Source organism: Artemia franciscana, chromosome 6 (genome assembly GCF_032884065.1).
Source record: "Artemia franciscana chromosome 6, ASM3288406v1, whole genome shotgun sequence".
NCBI classification, from domain to species: Eukaryota; Metazoa; Arthropoda; class Branchiopoda; order Anostraca; family Artemiidae; genus Artemia; species Artemia franciscana.
In genome coordinates this window covers 29,436,521-29,446,813 of record NC_088868.1, presented here as the reverse complement: position 1 = coordinate 29,446,813, position 10,293 = coordinate 29,436,521, and the positions used below count along the sequence as shown (strand labels likewise).

Genomic DNA, 10,293 nt, shown 5'->3' with positions numbered 1-10,293 from the left:
ATGAAAAGGTGATCTAGACTTATAATTTTATTTATATGTTTTCCATTTATTTATTTGGCATGCACTAGTCCACTGGAACATTTTAGTTGCAAGTTTTCCTGATGCCGTCATTATTTTTCCTTTTTCTTGTTTTAGACCCTTACACTTGTGATCCTTATCACAAAATAAGTATATTGAATAAATTTGTTAGAAAATATTTCTACTATGTATCATTGTTTTGGATGATTTGCGGCAATATTTGAAATTCTTATCGAAAATCAAGAAGCTAGTCAAGCAGAGTGAATATATACATGTTTTACAGACTGAAGCAGTCCAAACCGGCAATTGCAGCTCGGATTGAAAACAAAAGTTGAAGAAAATAAGAATGCTGACTATTATCACAACATCTGCATTTGAATAGATGAATCTGGCAACAGAAATTCTCTGTCTTTGACCACCTGATAGGTTTTCTCCTTTACTGGTAACCCAAGTCTCGTCCTCTTCAGACATTGACGATATATCTTCTTCTAGGCAGCAAGCGTTCAGAACCTAAAAAAAATACGAAGATATTTAATTTTCAAAATGTGAATGAAAAAACTTGAGAATTTAAGAAATTCTTAGATAAAGGTTTGTCACATTTACTGTAATATGATAAAAATAATAATGAATCAACAGAAAACATTACTACATACATAATTCCAAAATACCAAAATTTAATCCAGAATAAAAATTTATCAGCTGAATCCTCCAACACTGAATCTTCTGAACAGCTGAATCTTGAAAAGGGCACGGACCTCAAAAAACAACACTAAAAAAAGTATTATTATTTCCCCAAAATTGTAGTTGACATCTAATGTAGTATAAGTAATTGTAGTAGATGTCCTGATAGAAAGAATTTAGAGTATCCTTCTCTTTTCCTTCCCCACAAAGGTAAGATCAGATTGGGACACCCACCCTACCCACACAAAAACACACCGAGACACATACTGACTAAACTTTCGGCCCAGATGAAGCACAAGAAATCCTAAATTCCAAGTAACTTCTAAGTTACTACATTCCAAAAGTACTTACGCCAAAAAATTCACAAACATTCAAAAGGGAACATGCAAACCTCCAGAAAACTTGAAGTCAACAAAAACGTTAAGCAGCCTTACTCTAAACGAGTGTTCAAATTAAATAGCAGTTGATGGCCTTCTTATCCTCTTTGAACCCAAATCGGAACTCTGCCATTTTGTCTCATTCTGTCACTTATCTTTTTCTTTCAATTCTCATTGATAAGTGAACATATAAAGCAGATTAAATATAAAACGGAAAATGGTGGATTAAAGTTGGACTGAATTGATATGGATTGAAAGATAAAAGAATATTGGCCTTTCTATGGCCCTTAATTTAAGAACTTGACCAATTTAATTAAATTGGTTCATAAGTTAATTGTCCGATTATGATTCATTGACTATACGACTCCAAGTGAAATCCCTCACTTCCCCTCACAGCTGACGTCCCTGCTGCACAGAAGCAGAATTAAAATAATTGTGCTGTTTCTTACACCCTTTATTAGCCCTCAATATGTTTTAAGGTTGTAAAATTCTAATTGAAAGTGATTACACACATTTATAAATAACAATATAAAATGTTGGCTGGGAAAAAAACTGAAATAAAAACTTCAGAGACTTTTCAAGATTCATTTTAAAGAGTATAAAAAGTTAATAAAAAGACATCCCAAGTTCAACTCCACGGAACAAAAGAACTAGCCACTCTTATATAACAAATAAAACTTTTTATATAACAAATAAACTTTGTAAATTATATAACAAAATAATACAGCTCGTCGCGTAAAGCTAAGGAATAATAAATATTTTATTCTTAACCAACCAGGATAGAATTCAGAAAACAATAAGAAGAAACTAAAAAAAAAAAAAATAATAATAACTGACATTATCGTCAGGCACCAAAGAACAGTCTATTTTTTAGAAAATATATTTTTTTTGAATTTTTTACCATTCCTCTTACATCAGGGCCTAATTAATCATTTTGTTGACCGGTTGTATATATTCACAAAAATAAATGATGCTCCATAATATGAAGCCGCGAGTATTGTCGTTGCTTGTTTTTATACAGTTTACTACTCTACACGAATATTTACTGATTTTATTATTTATATATAAGCATCTGTGAATATGTTTCAACCAGTGATATTAAAAGTATAAAATAGAGTCAGCTTTTAAATATTTCTACAGTTCACCGCTCCATCCCACTAATTTCACCTAATTTTAAGAACGTCTGCAGAATTGAGATTGCGCATGCAAAAGATTTCATAAATAAATTTTCTTTGCGTTTGAGCAATGTATTCCTCTTTACATTCACTTTGTAAATTTATTCTTACTTTAAAAAAATCGAAAAACATTTTAAAGACAATTAAAAAACAATTTAAAATCAATTAAAAATAGGATTGTTAACTGCTAAACAAGAAATCGCCTCATGTAAATTTGTCAAACTACTCTACATGAAAAAAATACGCAACACTAAAATTATTGTGCATAAAGGACACGAAATCTCAAAAAGTGGGGCGTAGTAAAAGGGTTAAGAACTTAATCTACACTTAACTAAGATTAAAGAATATTTGTCAACGACTTGGAAATACCTTTTCATAATGTTGTCCCTTATTGAACCTGTCATTGTCCAAGGCTTCTGTGCCACTAGGGTTTTCTCTTCAAAATAGATGTTGCCACCAGATGGCTGGATATCACCAGGAAGAGCAGCCAATAAAGTAGATTTTCCAGATGATACGAATCCCAGGACTATTGTCAGTTTCCCTGTAAGATTTACATTATATTTTTTTTTTATGTAGATACTTCTGAAATAAAAACAAGTAAAATAAATCTTACTGACGGGGTACCCTGCTATTGTCGATATCTTATCGTTTTTTCCCTTATCAGTTATCAACGAATCATAGTTATTGGCTATTCTTTCGGGTTTTTGTGTTGCCAATTGGCTGTCCACTTACGGTATTTAATTCGGTAACAAAATTCTATACAAATTGACATTTTTTTAAATTTTCAGTGCGGGCATTTATATTAGTGCATAATTGTTGAATGTTAGCAGAATGCAAATCAAACTATCTTCATTTAAATTCAAAATCCCGTTTTAGCTAAAATAATTTTTCTTGTTATTTCAGTGCGTTCAATTTTCATAATTTCAATGTGTTTTTAGGCTATGGAGGGCAATGAAAGAAAAATATGACCTTAATTATTTTTTAAAATAAAATAAAGCCTAACTTAGAAGCGATCAAAAACTGATATAAAACTAATAAAATAGAATTAATCTTAAGAGGCCAAAATAGGCAAATTTACTGTAACCGTTTCGATAGTGATTTAGCTCACAGATAGTGAGTTTACCAATCTGTTTGGATTCAGTTTACCAAGACTACTGCTGACAGCTCAAAGTTCAAGTAAAGATACTCATGCTTCTTTTTTATCCCACCCTACTCATAACTTCATTCTTCGTTCTTTTCAACAAAGTCTCTTCTTCCCTGTTTTGTCGTGTGACCTCCCACTCCAGAAAGCCCAGAAAGTGGGAACGAGCCTCCTGTTTTATGGAAATTGTTACTTGATATATGGTTACACGATGAGTACTTGGGAGTATCCCCATCCGATTTTCTGTAAAAACACCGGATATATCTTCTTAAACCTTCGAAAATGCGCGCGGTTTACAGTCAATTATGTGTTCCGGGTTCAAATGTTGGCCAAAATTCGTATATCAAGCATATTACACAAACACTTTGACAATAGAAATTAAAAGCACAATAGTAAATGGACAAGAGCGTTAAAAAAAGAAAATTTAAAATAGTGATTTTTAGTTGATGGTTAGTTAAAAAAAATTATTCGTAAATAAAGAAACTGGATACTTCATAAGAATTACTACAGATATTCTCAAATAGAGAGAGTAGTTTGACTCAGAAAGAGAACACAATTTATCAAATAAAAAAAAGGACGAAAAAATGATAAAAAACCTTTAATATTTAGCCATAATTACACGTTAGTAGTATTGCCTACTGCCACATGAACCGTCTATGGTGGCCTAAATCCCGGGCCAAGAGTTTTGTCAGACAAAACAGACTGCCATATGTATCTAAATTTCTCCTCCCACTGAGTTTTCTCATAAGTAAAATTCAGTAAAATCTGGCTCTTTGCATGTAAAGACAAAAAACAACAAATTTTTCAATTGACAGTAAAGAGCAACGTTAAAAATTAAAATTGAGAGAAATTGTCCTATTTACTTTAAACGATAAAAATCATAATTTAAGTTATTTTGAAAGAAAATCAGTGAAAGAAAGATCAATGGTTATCACATGGCTACATTACTTGCACTAAGATACTTTCTGTTAAGAACTATCTAAACTATGCCGTAAAGAGTGGGTGTTATCTGGGAGGCAACCATACTCATAAGTTTTAATGCTGCTTTTTAGTTTCATTAAATGAAAAAATAACAAGTTTTTTAACTTCAAGTAAGGAGCGACATTAAAACTTAAAATGAAAAGAAATTCTTCCATTTATGAAAGGGATTGTCCCCTCCTCAACGCCTCACTCTTTACGCTAAAGTTTGACTCTTTCTCACAACTCTACTTTAAAAAAATAAAAAAAAACTTTAGAGTAAGAGCGAGGCATTGAGGAAGGGAAAACCCCTTTCATAAACGGAATAGTTTCTGTTCATTTTAAGTTTTAATGTCGCTCTTTACTGGAAGTTAAAAAACTTGTTTTTTTTTCATTTAATTTATGAAAATCTTTGAATTAATGCATGTTTTGACTTTGCCTCATCGCACATGAATAATTAAAACAAAATTTGCATAATAATTTTTTTGGCTAAATGCTTTTCTCATAGTTTTGACTGGACGATTTTGATAAAAAAAAAAAAAAAAAAAGTTGGTAGAGGAGTCCTAGTTGCACTCCAATTTTCGGCTACTTAAAGAGGCAACTAGAACTTTTTATTTTTTACGAAGGTTTTGTTAATAATAAATATACTTAACTTACAAATTAACTTACGTGACGAAATTCTATATTTTTATATTTATATTACGTATATGAGGGGGATCTCCCCCTCTTCAATACCTCGCCCTTTACACTAAAACTTCAACTTGGTCTCAATTCTTTAAGAATAACCCCTGAATCACAAACGCCACAGAATAAATAGTTGAAATTACTAAAAATACTTTAGCGTAAAGAGTGAGGTATTGTGGAGCAGATGAGCCCCCTTACATATGTAATAATTTCTGTTCGTTTTAGGTTCTAATGCTGCTCCTTACTTCTACCAGAAAAAAACTTTTTTTTTGTATTTCTCATTGTTCTTTTAAATAATGCTAGAAAATCCTATGGCCCCTTCATGGAAATTTTCCTCCCTCATGATAAACCCCTCCATTGAACAATCCTCCCACTTAACCTCCTCCCCCGACCCCCCCCCCCCTTATCGTGAAAAAGTCCCCCTGAAATCGTCTATACATGTCTCCATAACCATTACTTTATTTAAACAATGGTCAAAGTTTGTAACTTGCAGCCCCTCCCCCCGGGGACTCTGGGGGAGCCAGTCGTCCCAAAAGACATAATTACTGGGTTTTTCGACCATTTTGAACAAAATGGCTATATAAAATTATGATCCAGTAGCTTTGGGAAAAATGAGCGTGGGAGAGGACCTAGTTGCCCTCCAATTTTTTGGCTACTTAAAAAGGGCACTATAATTCTTAGTTTCTGTTATAATGAGCCCCATCGTGACATTCTAGGATCACTGGATTGATGCGATAACCCCTTGAGAAAAAAAAAACCCAAATAGAAAAGCACCCGTGATCTGTCTTCTGGCGAAAAAAAAAAAATTACAAAATTGAAACTTATACAGTAGGGTTCTCTAATACACTAAATTTCATGGTGTGATTTTCATTAAGATTCTTTGATATTTAGGGGGTATTTACCTCTATTTTTTAAAATAAGGTAAATTTTCTCAGGCTCGTAGCTTTTGATAATGAAAAATAACCTTGATGAAACTTATATATTTAGAATCAGCGTAAAAATGCAATTGTTTGGATGTAACTATTGGTATCAAAATTCTATTTTTCAGAGTTTCGGTTACTATTGAGCTGGGTCGCTCTTTACTACAGTTCGTTACCACGAACTATTTGATTTAAAAAAAAAACTTTTAGTTTTTGCTTTTACCTGCATAGATACATATTTTGTTGAATTTAAATTATGCAGAGATTAAAGAGGAAAACTTTGAAAGGCTACCTATGCCAGGTTTTTTTTCAACAAAATTTTGGCTTGATAAATACATCTCCATAAATGGGTCCTAAAGCCCCATTTCCCATGAATGGTCTTTGTAAAATTATTCAGTTGTCCTTATTAGGTTTCTAATTATTTCTTTCGTCTGGTTTTTATTTGATGGATTGGGTTCTTTTTGAGTCAAAATACATTGTCTACTTTGAAATATATGCCCAAGCTCTTATGCTGTTGCTGGTTTTCGTTTCTGTGAATTTTTTTTTTTTTACCTTTGACCGTACATGGTTTCATTTTACTATGTAAGTTTTTTTTTATTTTTGAAATATGTCTGAGGTACAAATTTCGGTAAACATTCTTTGCCATAAAAAGAACATTTACTTAAAAGCTATTAAATATCAGTACAGAAAGAAAAAACAAAATTGGGTATCATTCCAATCTTAGATCTATCTTTTTAAAATCTTAAACGAGTAAAGTGGCGCAAAGTGCCATCTTTTGCGACCTATGTCTCAAGGCAGAAATATTTGAGGGAAATAAAATACTTGAATACAATTTTATCCGCGAGATACGATGTATTTTCGATTCAATAACATATTAAATTATAGAAGTAGCTCCTAGCCCATTTGTATAAATGCATATAAAAGAAACCTTGATATTTCATTCAGAAAAAACTTATCAAACAGTTCGTGGTAACGAACTGTAGTAAGGAGCGATCCGGCTCAATAGCAACCAAAACTCTAAAAAATTGAATTTTGATATCAATAGCTACATCAAAAGAATCGCATTTTAATGCTGATTTTAAATATATAAGTTTCATCAAGTTTTGTCTTAGCCACCAAAAGTTACGAGCCTGAGAAAATTTCCCTTACTTAGGAAAATAGGGGGAAACACCCCCTAAAAGTCGTAGGATCTTAACGAAAATGACATCATCATATTCAGCGTATCAGAAAACCCTACTGTAGGAGTTTCAAGCTCCTATCTACAAAAATGTGGAATTTTGCATTTTTTGCCAGAAGACAAATCACCGGTGTGTGTTTATTTTATTTATTTTTTTTTTTTCCAGGGGTCATCGTATCGACCAAGTGGTCCTAGAATGTCGCAAGAGGGCTCATTCTAACGGAAATGAAAAGTTCTAGTGCCCTTTTTAAGTGACCAAAAAAATTAGAGGGCATCTAGGCCCCCCCCCACGCTCATTTTTTCCCAAAGTCAACGGATCAAAATTTTGAGATAGCCATTTTGTTCAACATAGTCGAAAATCATAATAACTATGTATTTGGGGATGACTTACTCCCCCACAGTCCCTGGGGGAGGGGCTGCAAGTTACAAACTTCAACTAGTGTTTACGTATAATAGTGGTTATTGGGAAGCGTACAGACGTTTTCAGGGGGATGTTTTTGGTTTTGGGGGTAGGGCTGAGGGAGGGGGCTATGTGGGAGGATCTTTCCTTGGAGAAATATGCCATGGGGGAAAAAAGTCAATGAAAAGGGCGCAGGACGAATCTGGTCACGTTAGAAAAAAACGTCAAATTCAGAGCTTAATATACAATGCTGGGTGTTCGGAGCCTCTCTATTATGGAGTATAATTTGAAAATAACACAACTATACGAGCGATAAAACATATATACCACAACCATAACTCAACTAACGAAAGAACTGCTAAGAGATAACAACTATAAAGCGAAAACAGGTAAAAACTAACGGGAAAATAAACGAACTAAGAGGTGGAAGGGGCCCAGAGAAAAAATATAATCCTTTTTCAATTTTGAGCCTAACTTCCGCAAAGGAGTAATAATGTCAGAAGCCCCGTAATACCGAATTATTTTCTTTTCAAACAGTTCGTGGTAAAGAACTGTAGTAAGGGGCGACCCGGCTCAATAGTAAACAGAACTCTAAAAAACGGAATTTTGATGCTAAGAGATACATCAAAAGAATCGAATTTTTACGCTGATTCTAAATATATAAATTTCAATTAACTTAGTCTTTGTCATCAAAAGTTACGATCCTGAGAAAATTTGCCCTATTTTGAAAAAAAGGGGGAAACATCCCCTAAAAGTCATAGAATCTTAACGAAAATCACACTATTGCATTCGGCATATCAGAGAACTCTATAGCAAAAATTTCAAGCTCGTATCTAAAAAAATGTGGAATTTTTTATTTTTTGCCAGAAGACAAATCACGGGTGCGTGTTTATTTGTTTGTTTGTTGTTTTTTTTTTCTTTTCCCCAGGGGTCATCGTATCGACCAGGTGGTCTTAGAGTGTCGCAAGAGGACTCATTCTTACGGAAATGAAAAGTTCTAGTGCCCTTTTTACGTGATAAGAAAATTGGAGGGCAAAAAGGCCCCCTCCCACGCTAATTTTTTTCCAAAAGTCAACAGATTAAAATTTTAAGATAGCCATTTTGTTCCGCATAGTCGAAAACCATAATAACTATGTCTTTGGGAATGACTTACTCCCCCACAATCCCTGGGGGAGGGGCTGCAAGTTACAAACTTTGACCAGTGTTTACATATAGTAATGGTTATTGGGAAGTGTACAGACGTTTTCATGGGGATTTTTTGGTTTGGGGGGTGGGGTTGATGGAAGAGGGCTATGTGGGAGGATCTTTCCTTTGAGGAATATGTCATGGGGGGAGAAAAATTCAATGAAAAGGGCGCAGGATTTTCTAGCATTACTATAAAAAAAACAATGAAAAAATAAACATGAAAACGTTTTTTCAAATGAAAGTAAGGAATAGCATTGAAATTTAAAACGAACAGAGATTATTACGCATATGAGGGGTTCTAAAAATACTTTAGCATAAAAAGCGAGGTATTTAGGAGGAGATAAATACCTCGCTCTTTATGCTAAAATATTTTTAGTAATTTCAACTATTTATTCTACGGCCTTTTTGATTCAGGGGTCATTCTTAAAGAATTGGGACAAAACTTACGATTTAGTGTAAAGAGCGAGGTATTAACGAGGGTACAAACCCCCTCGTACACATAATAAAAATATAAGAATATAAAAGTTTGTTACGTAAGTTAATTCTTAAGTTACGTATATTTTTTACTAATAAAAACGTTCGTTGAAAATTAAAAGTTCTAGTAGCCTTTTTAAGTAACCGAAAAATTGGAGGGCAGCTAGGCCTCCTTCCCCACCCCTTATTTCTCAAAATCGTCTGATCAAAACTAAGAGAAAGCCATTTAGCCAAAAAAAAAAATTAATATACTAATTTCATTTCAATAATTTATGTGCGGAAAGCCAAAATCAAACATGCATTAATTCAAAAACGTTCAGAAATTAAATAAAAAAAATATTAGTTTTTTTAACTGAAAGTAAGGAGAGATATTAAAACTTAAAACTAACAGATATTACTTCGTATATGAAATGGGTTGTCCCCTCCGCAGTCCCTCGCTCTTTACGCTAAAGTTTGACTCTTTGCCACAATTCTACTTTTTAAAATAATTAAAAACTTTAGCGTAAAGAGCGAGGGACTGCGGAGGGGACAACCCATTTCATATACGGAGTAATTTCTGTTCGTTTTAAGTTTTAATGTAGCTCCTTACTTTCAGTTAAAAAAACTAGTTTTTTTTATTTAATTATAAATAAGAACAGCTCTTTTTCTCCAGCCAGTTTTTTTCTCCAGCTCCAAAAAACTTACTATTTTAATGTGTACTGCTGAAACACTTGTGCTAAGCTTAACAAAGACACATTTTTTTTTTTTAGCTGAAAATTTATCTTTGAACTAAGATTAGAATGTAGCAAGCCATATTACTGACAGCGGTTAAATATTGCTGTGAAACGTGGGTACTTCCAAAGGATGAGAAAGATATGCTCTGCAATAGGTACTTGTCGTGTGACTCGTAGCATCGGGGGTTTGATACCATTTTCCATAGTTATGTTAAAATAAATGGAAAAATGGTTAGGTTACTTTAAATGGATGAAATAAGGTAGGCTGCTCAAAACTATGGTTTTTGGCAATCTAGGTGGGGCCAAAAGAAAAACAGGATGAGTCACTCTCTATGCACTAGTTAAACTAATGCTCAACTGAAGCTATTATAGAGTGCAACAATCTAGCCAG

At 33.3% G+C, this 10,293-nt stretch overlaps 1 protein-coding gene across 1 annotated transcript in view; it reads right to left on the bottom strand.

Moving 5' to 3' along the window:
- Positions 1-290: 290 nt before the first annotated feature.
- The window catches only part of LOC136027856 (uncharacterized), a 30,575-nt gene continuing 20,572 nt past the window's right edge, over positions 291-10,293 (bottom strand). The window contains exons 3-4 of the mRNA XM_065705270.1: positions 2,621-2,792; positions 291-528 (exon numbers count right to left, since the gene is read on the bottom strand). Coding sequence (XP_065561342.1) covers positions 522-528; positions 2,621-2,792 — 179 coding nt within the window. The 3' untranslated portion in view covers positions 291-521. The remainder of the gene's footprint in view (positions 529-2,620; positions 2,793-10,293) is intronic.